This window comes from Saccostrea echinata, unplaced genomic scaffold (assembly GCF_033153115.1).
Source record: "Saccostrea echinata isolate AGI-Se365-2 ecotype Australia unplaced genomic scaffold, CSIRO_AGI_Sech_v1 ptg000054l, whole genome shotgun sequence".
NCBI classification, from domain to species: Eukaryota; Metazoa; Mollusca; class Bivalvia; order Ostreida; family Ostreidae; genus Saccostrea; species Saccostrea echinata.
In genome coordinates this window covers 50,673,630-50,690,275 of record NW_026889803.1, presented here as the reverse complement: position 1 = coordinate 50,690,275, position 16,646 = coordinate 50,673,630, and the positions used below count along the sequence as shown (strand labels likewise).

Genomic DNA, 16,646 nt, shown 5'->3' with positions numbered 1-16,646 from the left:
TAAAATTTCCATGAAAACAATATGAATTTACACAGGCGTAGTGATACAGTGATCAAATATGACTAGCGCATGCTAAAATCAGCAAATTACGACAGTGTGATAATGTTTTTAGACCATATGCTTGCATGAACACAGGAAGACTTTTTTAAATCCAAACTGGGAAGTTCGTAATTTGAGACTGAGAGAACTATATGAAAAAAAAATTTCATAAAAAAATTCAATATTAATTTCCTCAATACTATAGTTCCTCCAAATGAAACCTATCTGACAAACAAACCATGGTTCCCCATCCATGGACAAAGCGTTATAAATGAGTGAAACTTGCTATAATTATTTTATTTGCATAAATGTACCTTGAGAAAAATTGTTGAATGAGAAAAAAATCCTAGATATATAAAACACTGCAATGTTCTCTCATTTTTAAAGATTTATGTGGGGGTTTTTAAAATTTAGAAATACTATTAAATTTGAATATTTTTCGCCCAGGGATAAATCTGTTAAAGTTGGGCGTATATATTTGTTTTTGTGTGTTTAAAAAGATAAAATTCGGTAATCACATAAACAAGTACATGTAGAAGGATATGATTGAGTAAGAATGCGTCATGATAGGAACGTCATAGAAAATTAAATAAATAAAAATATTTTCAATTAAAAAAATATATCATAATTACTTAATATTTGCAAAATTTTTTATAAAATAATACTAATAAAATAAAGAAAGTAAAGAAAAACCAGTATCCCATTTACAATAAATTCGTATTTTATTTAAGTCATATTTCAAGGTTCCAGGGTGGGTAGTACGACCGTGTTCTGTATAAAATTAAATGTAAAATACTATTTTTTTAACATGATTTAGACATATAAACCAAACCAGGGAGAAAAGAGGTACAAGTGCGTGCGTACGTGCGTGTGTATGTGCGCGCGCGTGGGGGGGGGGGGGGGGTCAGAAAAATAAAGAAGGGAGCAATGTATGAATGGAAAGCTCGTAGTGTGATTTAGCAATAATCTATGAAATTGTTAGAATATTTCTGTTTTGACAATAATAATATGAATACACATACCACGGTAGAATTTTTGTTTTTAGCATATATTTTCTTAGTTCTGGCACAGCTCTTCAAAATGACTACTATTTCGCTGATTAGACGTATCTTTCAAACTTCCTGATAAAACTTCGACAGTACAAATACTTCAAGTAGGCAACCAAGGAATCTGATCGTAAATTATGTTATTGATGATCAAGAATGAAGGAACTAAAGGATTATACTGTGTACAAGTGAAATAGTATCTTTGAAAAGTTATTTTTATTGCATTAACATTATCACTGAATCAGTTGGCAAGGGCGACAACTGATGGGTAACCACCACACACATCATGACGATAAAGCCAAGCCTAACCCAGAATCTCACGGTGGCAGCGCCCCATCCAGGTCTTCAATATTTGGATCAAGCACAAAGTTAAACTCAGCCTGTCTCATCAAGCTCTTCCAGGTTCACCAAGTGATATTAAGATAATATAATAAGTTAATAACTGTCAAAAGTCTTTACAAGTGTAACGTAAACGAGTTTATTAGTGAAATTGTTTGTCTCCTGATTTAACTAGATGGAATAAAAACGATTCATTAAGTGTCATAATTAAAAATGTTTTCATAAAACAGACATGTATATGATAGAAGTTAAAATGAACGGCTTAATTCTCGTTCCCCAAGTCCATTCGCTCTAAAACACACTCGCCCAAGGTGTGTTCGCCCTCTTTTATGTTGAATCTTTTAGTCAGTTAACTTTTTTAATTTATGTTGATTTTATTAAATTCAAGATTTTTTTTCTGTATGATTATGATTCATCAGGGTTCTCCACAAAGGGGTTACCATGGCTCACCATAATCATGGTTTAAACATTTTAAATAAGCTGCGCAATGGCCAAAATCAGCGAGTGCCGTGATTAAATTTTTTTGTATTTTAGTATTGACACCTACTTTCTACTAATATGAGTAGATTATTGTGTTTATCATATACTTAGTAGAAAATACACGGATTCTGCACTGTGCGATATGGCTTTACTAACATCTGTGGACTTAATTTGTTTTCAATTTGCTTTATTAGATTTTAAAGAAAAAGGTCATAAACATACACGAAACATTCTTCAATGATTTTATATGAATTCGCATATTAAGTATTTTAAATATATGATAAATAGAATACTACATACTGAAAAACATATCATATGTCATATCAGCCCTTGGGCCCCATATCAGCCCTCGGGCCTTCCGCACTCGGGCTGATATGGGGCCACTCGGGCTGATATGACATATAATATGGATTTTAGTATGTAAATTAATATTCTCTTTTATACTACCATTGAGTTCAAGTTCTTTATTTCTAATCTTTGTGTCATAAGACACATCAGAGTACATATAGCAATAACTAACATATATACAGTAATATAAGGTGTAACAAAATGAGAGTGAGTATAATAAATAAATAAATAGCAAGCGTATAAGACGTTATAACAGGTAATTGTAATCATGAAACAATTAAAATTACAAATGATTCATTCTTCTCTTGGGGGCTTCATATAAAAATTTTTTTGAGATTACAAGGTTCCTTTACATTTTGTACGCTTAGAAGTTGGATCAATGTCAAAACACTGGAGAGAAAGCAAATTGTGCTAAAACATGTTTGTTGAAAGGGAAATATGCTGTGAAACATGACAATTAATTGAGAGTCAATCAGCTTATGATCAATATGAGCAGATATCTCCTTGTAAGAGTTTATTTTCCTGTACACCTATATACATATAATTTGAATGAATTCTAAGGTGTTCACTATATAATACTCAGCGCAGTTATGTAATGGTGTGTCTAATAACAGAAAAAAAGCATCCAAATTATTCTGTGGCCAAAAAGAATATTCATCCTTTAAAATTTGTCCTTTTGCCTTGTGTTTTTTTTTTAATCCATTCACCTTTGCATTGTTTTAACTTTACTTTTATTACCTGTAAATGTACATGAAGTACATGAATGCTGATCAAAAAGTCTACATGCATTAGAGTTACCTCTTATTTTTATAAAAAGTCATGTGGGGCTATTTTTTTACACTGGAGCACGTGGAAAAATAAATAATAGAGGAAAATTGGCGAGAAATACGGACAGAAAAAATGTTTAGAAAGAAGAGAAGAGAACGAAATTACAGTTATATTTATGTCATATTTATGCCCCTGGTTATATTACGTTTTGATACTTATACCATGTATACCATCAATAAGTTTTCAAAGGGCTTGTGTAAGGCGATGTCGGTGTTCGTTTCATCCGTTCGTTTGTATTTGTAAACCTTTATTTTAAAAATACTACTCCTTCATCAGTTTTAGCCTGATTTAAATAAAGATTTTCTTTTTAAAAAGTGTCATACAATATAGGTAACAACAATTTTGTTTATTAGTTTTCTTGAATAAAATTTGACATTGTTGCCATGGTTACTAATTTGTAGTTTTAAAAAATTGATATTCTTTAAAAACGCTCCTACTGTAGTGGTTCAGTGGTAAAAATTTTTAAATGAAATCAGCCATTGATTATTGAAGCTTAGAAAGTCAAATTAACATGCATTAATGCTTTTGTTAAAAATTTGCTTTTACTTGGCTTGCTCCATGGTTAAATTTTCAGATGTGGAGAACCCTGATTCATTAAATTTTTACATACAGTATATGTTAAAAAATAATTCGTGCATGCACAAAATGAATAATTTTAATAGAATAATTTTAGCTCTACTGGTCAGAGGCCAGAAGAGCTTATGCGAGAGTAAGGTGTCTGCCGTCTGTCTGTCTAGCTGTCTGACTGTCTGTCTGTTAACATTTAATTTTCAAAAATGCTATTCCTCCTACAGTTTTGGTCTGAGATCAGTATAATTTGGCACACAAGTAGAATACATTAAGGTACATAATTCTGTGTATCGGTTTTTGATGAATGGTGTTGCCATGGTTACTAAAAATAGAAATTTGTGTAAAATATTTTCAAAACGCTACTTATCCTACAGTTTTGGTCTGATTTCAATGTAACTTAACACACAAGTAGACTACACAAAAGTAAAAAATTCCATACATTAGTTTTTGATTTCAATGAACAGTGTTGCCATGGTTACTGAAAAGAGAAATTTGTGTGAAATACTTTCAAAAAGCTACTAGTCCTACAGATTAGGTGTGATTTTAATATCATTTGTCACACATTTAGACTACACTAAGATACATAATTCTTTTTATCTGTTTTTGATTTCGATGAACGGCATTGCCATGGTTACTTAAAATAGAAATTTGTGTGAAATACCTTCAAAACACTACTCCTCCTACAGTTTTGGTCTGATTTCAATATAATTTGGCACACAGATAGACAACAATAAGATACATTATTTTGAATATAATTTTTTTTTATTTCAATGAATGGTGTTGCCATGGTTACAAAAAAAGAAGTTTGTTTGAAATACTTTCAAAAGACTTCTCTTCCTACAGTTTGATCTAATTTTAATTTAACTTGGCATGCAAGTAGACTACACTGATATACATAATTGTTTTTATCATTTTTTTTTTATTTTGAAAATGATGTTGCCATGGTTACTAAAATGGAAATTTCTGTAAAATTCTTTAAAATGCTACTCTTACTACAGTTTTACTCTGATTACAATAAATCTTGCCACAAAAAGAGACTAAACCAAGGATCATTATTCTATTTATTGCTGTTGAAAAGTTTCAAGTCCAAGTGCAACTTTTCTCTTCCTTTGTTATAAATTCAAACCAGTAGCACTACGTCAGAGACTTCTGGTTTAACTGTAGTAATTGATTTCTGATGTATTACCCAGGTAAATATTCTAATATGAGAATAAAAGTCTTCAAAGATTAAACCGCTGCTCAGCCCCAAAATAGCCTATTAAAGTCTCCATTTTTTATTTTCAAAACATAACACTGATTGTTTTTGTTTTTTCAGAAAGATTGAAGGTTTCCTTATTTACAGTCTTTTACAAATTGTATCTTTGATAAACAATTGTCAATTTTTTAATTGAAAGGAAATAAAAATTCTCCACTAAATCTCTTAACAAAATAAAAAAAGAATAATAAGAAATGACTTAATTCAAATTCAACAGAAATATTAACATAATATTTACAATAGGGTGACTGGTAGCTAGGAAACAGGGTACATGATGAACGAGAATTATGTCAAATGGACTTTGGGCGAACAGACTCGTGCGAGCAGGTCGATAGGACAAAAAGACCCAATTCCACTTTAAATATAAAAGTGACTTTTTCTGCACTGACAATTAAAGCATACATGTAGTATACTCGTAATATTTTGAGCTCACTCATAGGACATGCTTATTTTTTACCTACCTAACACAGGACTAGACAATTCATGTTTTTTGGGGTTTTTTTTATTTTCTTGGCTAAATCAGTCAAGACATAAAAATTGAGTTTTGCTGGTCAGAAAATATCTTTCAATTTTCTATTTGACCAATGATTGAGAAGATTGATTCATGGTCCATTGCTTGGACTGGTGCTTTACAAGGCATTCAGTTAACTGGCCCTGAATATATTTTTCCAACCCTACATAAGATTTAATCTATTCATCATGTTCATTTTTATTATGTAGACAATCATTTATGACAAGGACTGGGTAAAATTTGGTGTGAAGATGTCCTGCTGAATTTTTGTTCTGACAAGGAAGAATTGATCATGTTTTCAGATAGACTGCTGTAGTTATTTCATGGAACACAAGTGTTTTTTTGTTATTCCCATGCTACAGTAACTGCGTTGTATAAGTCAGTTTTTATAGTCCAGCTTATATTGATCTGTGCCAACTGAAACTGCATAAAGTGTTCACAAATGATTTGTCATTTCCTTCCTATGACAGTTGTTGACGCATGGAAAATCAAATGTCTTACTAAATAATAAACCTTTCATTTCAAATGCATTCAAATACATTTTCAAGTCTTTGTTATTACATGTAATAATAAATTTTATAATAATTGTAGAATTGCATGATTAACAAAAACTCTAATACTTGTAGAATTGAAATACTGATAGTAAAATGTTCCATGTTAATCTCTTGTTCTGAATTTAACATCAAGTTCTGTCAAAACTACAGTTAATGAACTGACAAAACCCATTATCATTTGTGAATGTGAGGAAGTTTTTCAACAGATGCCAAACATTATGATACTATGAAAAAATATTCACAAAAACTTGTTATTTACATAATATACAAAAGACATGATATTTACATGTACCTGAACCTTTTTAATGCAGGCTTACGCACAGGTGTTGTTGATAAGTAGAGCAATAATTAAGTGGATGGTTAGAGCATTAATTAATTAGTCTTAGCTAGAACTAATTCTGCATTGGACCTGCTTAATTGTTGCTCTGTTGTTGTTTGGTTGCCAAAAAAAAAAATGAATATCTGTGATTTTTTTCAGAAACTTGAGTTGACAGCCGATGAACAGAATCGACATCCAGGGGAGCTGAGTCGAGCTACTTTTGAGGTGAGTTTTGATTTGGATCAGGAGCTGATTTTTGTTTCAGGATCATCAAGTTTTGACAGACTAAGTAGAAACATGTCTTCTAGCTAATGTTGTTATGCCTCCCTTCAGCCTGCAAATGAATCTGATTCTATTTAAAAAGAATTTTGAGACCATTCATGAAGTAGAAAGATGTTTTATATTGTAGACATGGTAGAAAAAATAAAAGTCCTTAGCCAATTCTAATTATTATTTTTTACATTTTTTTTTTTAAATTTCATTTATTATGAAGAGTATTCTTTTCATGTTTCTTCCAGAGCTGTAGCTTACCAGCCTGAAAAAAAATGGGGTTATCAATGAGCAACAGATAATACTATGTACATATTGTAGATACTTCCCTTATTTTTTAAATGTAGAGTAAAATGTGTTACTAATATTAAACATGCCATAGTCTTCTTTTTTGTGAATTGAAATACTAAAAATAAACTAAAAATTATTTTTAAAAAAATGTAAGAGTAGTGAGAGAGGTAATTATTCAGTAAGGTAGTGAGGGATCAGATGGGTCATGACCTTTGGAAGTTCAGTGTCCTCCACTGGGAGGTGATAAAACTGTTTTTTATTAAACTCTTTAGTTATAAAATACTTTCAACACATGGACTCTGGAGAAAAAAATCTCATTTATTGAGGTTTGTCAGGGGCATTCAAGGAAAGCTTTAAATTTCTTAACTGAAGCTTTGAAAAACCTTAAATATTTTAAGGCATTTCATTAATTTTGCTTTTGAATGTTAGTCATTTGGTTCTACAGTTCACAGGCATTTTGGGTATGGCCCCCCTTTCAATTTTTTTCTTTTTAAATATGGGATCAACACAATTTTTCCCCTATTTGTTTCTTCTAATATGCATTGCATGTCATTGATAATGTAAACTTTTGTCTCTATGAGCTGATTTTAAATATATTGTTTTCGAATGATTAAAAGAGATAAGGCTTGCAGCTCTTTCCTGGTCATCTGCCTCACTTAAATTTCATGTGTTTGTGTATCTAAGGCATATGACAAAATATGAAATATAAATACCTCAGTAAATTTGTTACACATTGTCCTTTTCTTTAGTTCTTCCATTTCATTTCAAGTGCCACCGAATTGTAAATATTTCAATTAAATCACTCGCATCTAGGATAAATCCATCAGCTGGACCTGTCACTTATGCTCAGAATGACGTTATATAAAGATGATGACCGAAAATATTGAGACAAGAAAAAATTCTGAATTTTCTCTTTATAATAATTGAAAATTCTGTATATAACTGTATCTGACTCTGATGGATCCATGAAGATCAACGTTTAGCATACAACCTTGCAACCAAATGTCACAATATTATTATTACTATAGGCTGGGAAAATGCAAAACATTTTAAGGCATTTCATAAGTCTATCATTCTTGCACTTCCAGGCCAGCTGATGCACACTAACAAAATTTACCTTGTTTGGCCATGCTTTAAAAAAAGTAAAAAAATGTATTTAAAAAAAAAAAAAAAAAAATTGGAAAAGGGTGGGAGTCCATACCCCAAGTGCCTGTGCTACAGTTAGGGTTATCAGGGTATCTACCATGATTAGTCAGTTCATATAGATGAAAGTCTTCTTAATGCAATGTATTAAAAAATGTTGAGATTTGTTTTAAGATTAATTTAGGTATATACCAATTTTTAAGAGACATTGATCCTGTACCAGATTTTTTGAACAATTACTTTTTTGAATTAGCTTCTTGAAGTGCTTTTCTCCCTCTATTAATCCAGCTGGACCTGTATGTTCCCTGCTTAGTCATCTAGCCTGATACAGACTTAATGGATGCCATTCTACTTTCAGAATGCCTTTCATGGGCCACTTTACAAGTTTGGGAAGCTGCTGTACACACAGATGGTTAGACAGGCATCTAGTGGTGACAGAGAAAGAATCACAAAAGAACAGTTCACCAAGGCTGGCAAGGAACTACTTAAACTTTATGATGAATCCTCACAGCTTCGATACTACTTTAAACTTTTTGCCAGTGGAAAGGATCACCTCACTAAGGAAGGTAGGAATCAATATTTTCTCTCATTCTGTTGTTTATGCACATAATGACAATTCCTATGATTATAGGGTGGAAGTTGTTAATGTTTCAGTTAATCGTAGGAAGCTGGTTATCCTTGACATTGTATTTAACAGTACCTTTCTTAATATGACTGATTTTGTTCTTTTGGAACTGTAGTAATTTAGGACCATGTGTCATCTACAGGAGCTTGTTTTGTGAGATGATACTCACCTGAGCCAAAGGTTCAAGTGAGCTACTGTGATCAAAGAGTGTCTGGTTTTTATATGTCTCTGTTTCCACTATCGGTTATGTCATCTGTAAAGTTTTTTTTACATTTTAAACTTCTCCAGAACCACTGGACTAATATCAACCAAAGTTGGCATTAGTATCCTTGGGCTAGAAATTCAGAATTAGTAGAATAAAGGGCTATATTCCATTTCAAGGGGAAATATTTAAGAAATAATGAAAAAAGGTGGAGTCATTCAAAAATCTTCCTTTTAAGAACTACTAGGCCAGAAAAGATAAAACTTAATTAGAGAGTAGTCTTACTAAGTGTAAATTCTAATATGTGTAAATTGTGGATCAGTAGCTCTTTGGTTTATCTGTCCAAATTTTCTCAACCAGAGAGCTGAAGTTCTGCAGCTGGGGAATACATGTATATAGGACATTTTAAAACAAAAATCATCTCATAAAAGCTTAAGTACAACTGATCATTTTCAATGCAATCATCACTATAGAGTGCAGATTTATATTAGTTTATATATCATTGCCCATGGGGCTAGGTTGATCCACACTAGGTCATCAAAATTTTACATTGAAAATATTTACTTCTATAAGATAGGGCTGCAGTTTGTAAACTTGATTCAGATCCCAATATTTTGTTGATTAAGATCTATTGAAATTTTAATCTTTTAATTATGGTGTAATAGTTTTCTCAGGTGAGCTTTGAACTCCATGGTCCTTTTAATTTCAATTTGTTGGGAATCTCATGTTAAAGTATCTCACCATATTAAAATATATTCAGATAGTGTAATTGTTTGTAATGAGCATTAGTGATTGTTTATTAATGCAATTTTAAAATAAAATAATGCACCAAACCCAAGTGCATTTTGTGTCTTATAGCTATATGACAATGTTGTTTTGTAGATGCCCTACAGATGATCGCTGTGTCCTATGCCCTGACCCTGTCAGCTTCCATGATTCCATACTCTACAGGCAGCACAGATGACTCGATTTTTGAGGGGGTGGTACAAGGAATGGTAAGATGTCTCAACAGAATCATATTTTCTTTTCACAGCTTCTGCTTCTCTTAAAGGGATAAAATTTATAGAATATGTAATAAGATTATCTGTTAAATCTGTTAATTGTAAAAAACTTCTTGCCATATATGAAATTTTGTATTTGCAAGACATCAGAAAATTGTATTGGTACTCTAATCCTTAATGTTATCTACCCCAAGTAAGTAAATACATGTACATTTCACAATACCCAGTCTTACTGAATTGAGAAAGAACATGAAAATTAGCTGTATGTATATATTTTCAGTTTGGTATAAATGAGAGGGTGACTTTTGATGAATTCACCTCCTGGTCAAAGAAGAATAGTCCTCATTTGTTCTGTGGGGTACACAACTGGGTGTATCAGATCCTCACTGGGTCGAAGATGCCTTCGGAATTGGTAAGTAGAGATAAAACAATAGGGTATATCCTTGACAATAATAATCACTGTAAAAGTGGTTAATATTTATTCAGGGGGTTGAGTATGCATTTTTGACAGGTAAACATTATGTATGTGTGTCAAATACAAGGTCATAAATGATCAGGATGTCTGCAGAGCTTTGATATTTTATCCACCATATTCAGGGGAATTTTAGGCGACCTTAAGCTTACTGATGTAAATAGTTTTGCAATGTTGATATCAAAGATTGGGGTCATTTTGATTATTCGGGGCTGTCATGATGAGAGCATTCCAACAGCAGACCTTTAGAGAACAGTTACTGTAAATGTACATAAAATAAAACAGTGCAATTTTCTTTCTCATGTGATGAGCACAATCAAAAATTTGTGCGCTTGAGTTTTTAAAGTGTAATCATGTATTAGCATGTACATGAATATTTTAAGTGGAGGAGAAGCAGCGCAAAAGGTGCTGAAATATGATTACCGTTGAAATAAGTATCTTTTCTTGTACTGGGGAAGTTGTCTAATTTAATAAGAAAATTGTCTCTGACAGGGGAAAATACAGACTAATTTGAATATTTCAGTTTGAACAAGGGGGAAACAGTTACTTCTGAAATCAATTTTGAAATCATACATTGTGGTTGAAGGTATACCCATTTCAAATGGACCTTCATTTGAGTATAACTATCAAGAAATATGCTATTACCGGTAATTAATAAACTGAATGCTTGAAAACATCAAGATTTTGAATGAATTGAAATTTTTTAATATATTTCTCCCGGTAATTTACAGGAGACTGCCAAAGTTCCGCAGCTGGAGCGTTTTGTGGAGGATAAATACGTGATGAGTATGGGACTTCTGTGGATGCTGACCACAGTTATACCACAGTCCTACACCCACAATCAGGAGGAAAAGGAGAAAAAAGAGAAACAGAAAACCAGCGAAAAGAACCCTCTTCTCAACTCATTCCACCTCATCAAGAGACTGGTGGGTATAAATCCCCCCCCCCCTCCACAATTCTGTCACTATCAACATCCTTGTGGGTATTAATTCTCCCCTTCAGAATTCAAACCAATTCATCAAGAGACTGAATAGAATGAATTGTTTCCCTTTTAAACTTGTACCATCTCCTTAGGATACTAGTGAGTATAATCCCCCTCCCTATAAATTATTTTTAACTCATTAGAAACCCTCCCTCTGGTTATAAATTTCCTTCCACCTTAACCCAGACCAATTCTTCAGAATGCTAGTAGTGTTTGAATTGTTCCCCTCCTTCCACCACCTGGGAGAATAGTGATGAGTTTCTAACAAGGGAAGTAGGTCAAAAATGGCCCATGGCCTTTTGTCACCTTTGGTGAATGACTGAGTATAGAAAATGAAAGTGATTGTGGATAGGATGTCTTCATCTGACAGTCATTAACCAATCACAGTATTGGTAACTTCACTAGACACTTCTTAGAGGTCATTTCATTCTCTCTTTCATTTAGCATTTCTTTTGAATATCTATGTACATGTATTTTCCTTTAAATATCTATGTATTTGAGATAATGAAACTTTGTACATTACAGGCTCAGCTGACACGCTGTCAGAGCTGGACTTTGTTGTATGACAGCAGAGAACATGGCCTATCTCATAACAGGTAAAGTACATCTCATTTTGGTTTAATAAAAAATGGTTTTGCTATGAAAAGAGGTGTTACTGCATACATAATCATACATAATGTTCTGTGATATGAGGACCATTATGTTTCTAAAACGTTTTTTGAGTTTGTTACACATTTAAATGGATTTTGATAGTGAGAAATGGTTTGTAAGTGTAACTGCTGTCCATAAATTATTGAATGCACTGTGTAATATCTATCTCCTTGCAGATTTCACCACCACATTTCATCATATCATGGTCCGACCATTACACTGATTTCATTTGAGGGAAGGAACACATACTGTCTGGCTCTGGACAAACCTTGGAGGTAAGTATGTCATACCTTGAAAGAAAATCTGGAAGATGATTCTATGTCAAATATTCTCTATTCAGAAATGTAAAATTTTGAATGCTAAAAATCTTCTAATGGGAAGTAACTCTAAGTCCAGTCTGATTTCCCTTCAGATATGCTAATATTCATTTATCTCAATAAGCAGTAATTTACAGTGCAGCTATCTGGATACAAAAACCTGTTAAATAAAGTGTTGAAAAATGTATGACTTTATATTGAAGAGAGGGAGCCAGTCGGTTTGGAGGAGAGGATACCATGTTGATCCAAGTATCTCCAATATTTCGAGTAATGCAAAGTGAGTTTACATATACCATGATTAGAATCTTCATGCATGTAGGATAGAATGATACTGTCAACAATTCAAATAATGATGATCACCAATTTTTCGTGACGTCCCATTTTACACGATAGTTTATGGTATTAACATGTTTAAATGAGAAAAAAAAAATCAAAATTTTGATTTATGTTGTATGTTAACTTAAGTAATACATCATATAAATATACGCAAGAATGAAATTTTCTTGAGTGGACAGTCTCTCATACAATGAAAGTAAAGTTCTCACAAACGATAATTCACAGTAAATATATGTCACTGATGATATATTACATAAAATAGTGTTGTTCATGTGTCACCAGACATGGAAATAAATCAAGAAAATGACATGAACAATATATAAATCAAAAATTCATTACTGTTATCAGTGTTTAATATTTGAAAGTTTTTGCACTATCTGTTATTTAATTTCAGAAAATGGTCCCCTTGCAACTTGGAATGAGTATTCACGAGACCTACGTAAGGGAATTTATATGGGTAAAGAAGGCAAATCTTTGGTGCTATTTATTCCTGCAGATTTTGACTCTGTGGAACACTATGGAGTGAACTGTGCTCTCCACAAAATAGAGGTAAAGAAATATACATATTATCTCATGATGTAGTATATCATTCTTTGATGTTTATTAGGAACTGTTTCTCCATTATGATTGTAAAATTATCAGACTTTAAGACCATTTTGTCAGAAATAAGCATTAGATAATATATACAGTATTCCTGTTCAGAGGAACAGTGATGTGGCCATTGCTTAATGGACTTAAAATTATAACAATGTCAAGATGCTACATGTATAAGTCTGGATATTCTGTACTTGTAGATGTGGGGGTGTGGACCCTCGTGTATACGTGAGGAACAAGTCAAACAGAAGCAGTGGGAGAAAAAGGAAGCAGATAAACATTCTGCAAGAAAGGTACTCCAAATGGCTTAAATTAAGCATGACTTTATATTTATGAAACAACAAACATTGCATTATAAAAGAAACAAAATTGTTCTGTGTGCAAGAAGTAATCACTATTCTTCTTTCATATTAGCTTCATCTTGATGTTGGTAAATGGGAGGAAAACCCAGACAAACAGATCTTACATTGGGGAGGAATCAATGTGGAGCACCAGTTTACCAGGGACAGCGGCTTCTAGGGGAAATAACTTCATCCCAGCATTCCATGCTATAAGAAAACCAACAAAACAGAAAATATTAGACGTGCCCTTCACAGCTAGCTGACTTATATATGATTGTTTAGTCTACAGTTATTAAGAGTAAAGGCTTACAGGCACTTTCTTAAATACTGCTAATATGGTATATTGTATGTGTACAGTTATTAAGAGTAAAGGCTTACAGGCACTTTCTTAAATACTGCTAATATGGTATCCTGTATGTGTACTTAAAAAAGCGAGCTTCATATTTTAGCGGCTTTGGTGCAGACAATAATGCACTAATTCCTGAATACCATTAATAAGTCTTATAAATACTATATACGGCGCGGACGAGTTTAGCACTAATTCATTATTACGCCAACCACTCAATACCCAGTGATTTCGCTAAATTTTGAATACATCAATTTATGTACACGTACAGTATGTTGAAATATCGTAGATATGTTTATAGAATAAATCTGTTTTTTTTTTTTATATTTTTAAAATGTGATTTCTGGTGTTAAAGGCAGCCAAATGATTATTGGATAGAAAGATTTTTAAGGATGAATTAGTTATTCTGTTTTCCTATCTGTGTTACATCTGTTAATGTCATTTACACATGTATATGATATAAGATACTATATTTTTTGTTTATTGTATTCTAATATAAAAAAGCAAATACATGTACCAGTAAATAATATTTTTCTGAAAAATCAGAATCTCATTAATATTGACATTCCAATCTGCTTTTTTGTATATGTTATACACCTATCTGTGTTACATCTTATAATGTCATGTACACATGTATATGATATACAATACATGTGCTATGCACATTTTGTTTCCTAAAAACAGCAACAATTTTAGGGTGAAACTAAGCGCCATAAAATATTTACCATTTGTATCATGTACTGTTCCAAAGGAGAAGTGACAATCTTACGTTTGCTCCTAATTTCTGTACATGTATACAGATTGTAATTTAAGTGTGTAAAGTAGAAATGCTGTGCACAGTGAGAAGATAAAATTGCTCCATTTTTGTATTGGTGCCATATACTAATATTACTGAATGGAAATACATGTACCATGGAGTGCTGGATGAATTACAGGATTTATTTTCTTAATTAGTACATTGATGAATATTGCACATGTAAATTCAATAGGAAGCTTAAATAACACAGAAATCTAGTCTTATAAAGAGCTGTGTTCATATGATTCATGTCATTACTGAATTATAATTACATAGGTGCTGTGCTGTTAAGATAATTTATATACATTTTACAACTGTTAGTCAAAGTTAAGATTCCTGTACATCTGTATGTAAAGTTGAAGCATTTTTAAAATCTAAATCCAGCATCAATTTTTACAAAGACCACCAAATGGAGAGAAAATCTTTCATATACAAATGTACATTATACTCGTTACTTGTTAGCATGTTAAAACTGGTGCTGTTTAATTTCATGAGAAATAATTGGCAATTTGGCTTTATTTATGCTGAAGATGATTGTTTGTTAGTTTGCAATGCTATAAAGTGCAACCGGGAAGTTTTCCGTGGATTGAGATTCATAAATATTTACAAGAGATATCACTATTATTCTGATTGCTAATTCCGTTCCTCCATGGAGAGTGGTTCCAAGTCCAATTAATATGACACAGCAGTAAAGTCAGCAGAAAATTTTCCAAGCAAAGACAAATGCCTGTTCTGTATTGTCCGCATCTAAAAGTTGAAACTTTTAGATGGACCTAATGCAACTAGAATTTTAAGGAGTGGTTTTGATCCTCGAATATAAAAAATGCTGTCAGTAAGGTGTTGCATTCTCTAATTTAAAAAAAAAAATTAGAGTTCTAGATGATGATAATTGACCTATGTATCTTTGATTTCATATATTTATGTCGTACATTGATGGACCTGTTCATGAGTTTGTTTGTTTAGATTTCTTTGACTCTTGTGTAATTTCAACTCAAGAAATGACTATCTGTATGAATCAAGTTAGTGGAAGCTATAATCATCTTCTGTGATTTAGACTTGAGTAATGGATTCTGTGTGAAGTTTAGTAGTACATGTTAACGTTTTTGGTGCAAGTATTAGATTAATGAAATCCATATTCAATTTGATTAAACACTAATAAAATGGAGATAAAAATATGTGTAGTAGCATGCTATTTTGATAGGTATTCTGTGTTTTTGTCTACAGCAAGATTGTCTTCCAATGAAATAACATAAATTAAGTTTAAATGTTTCAATGATGAAAGAGAGATTTATGAAAAATTAAAAGTACATGTATTCTGTTTGTATATTGCTAGTCTGTGGGATTTTGCATACCTTTTTGTATGTACTATAAAGATTATGCAGTGAAATTAGGAATGATAATAATACTGCAAGATTATTAAATTATTGCTGAAAAGACTAGTAATTTTCAGGACAATAAAAGCTTTGTAAATGAAGTTGTTGTTATGTGAATCTTGTCACTGAAAGAACTGATTTTTTTCCCGTGAAGATTCTCCAACTTTTTATCTATTACATGTGCAAAGATTACTTTTTAAGTTGGCCATATTCACAAATTTCTCTGTTATCTTTGCAAAGAATGCTTAAATTAATTAAGTTAGTCATATTCACAAATTGAGTATGATTAGTTTTAGGTAATTGTGATAATTTTCAAATAAAAATAGTGTGTCTTGCAAAAACTGGAAACTGTTGATGAATAATGAAGATAAACATTTTATTACTGAATCATAGTGATATTGTAGAATCTTCATATGTGGTGGGCCAGTGGCAATGTTCATTGATTTCATTGGTCACCCTTATCCATGAAATTACATCCCCATGATCAAAACTTTGTAATTGTATTCATTGACAAATAACTATTATAATAGTAGACCATGAAAATACCCCCCCCCCCCCCCCCCCCGAATTTAAAGTGATTACAAAGTATAAGAATTTCCAGAGTTATCTATACTAGC

General features: G+C 32.1%; 1 protein-coding gene across 1 annotated transcript; it reads left to right on the top strand.

The window, feature by feature from the left end:
• The first annotated feature begins 1,153 nt into the window (after window positions 1–1,153).
• LOC133205301 (uncharacterized) lies at window positions 1,154–16,130 on the top strand. Its single transcript, XM_061341081.1, has 12 exons — window positions 1,154–1,487; window positions 6,449–6,514; window positions 8,352–8,559; window positions 9,703–9,815; window positions 10,102–10,233; window positions 11,025–11,219; window positions 11,801–11,871; window positions 12,103–12,201; window positions 12,447–12,520; window positions 12,974–13,128; window positions 13,374–13,466; window positions 13,588–16,130. The coding sequence occupies exons 1-12, from the start codon at window positions 1,350–1,352 to the stop codon at window positions 13,690–13,692; spliced, it is 1,449 nt and encodes a 482-aa protein (XP_061197065.1). The 5' UTR covers window positions 1,154–1,349; the 3' UTR covers window positions 13,693–16,130.
• Window positions 16,131–16,646: the final 516 nt, after the last annotated feature.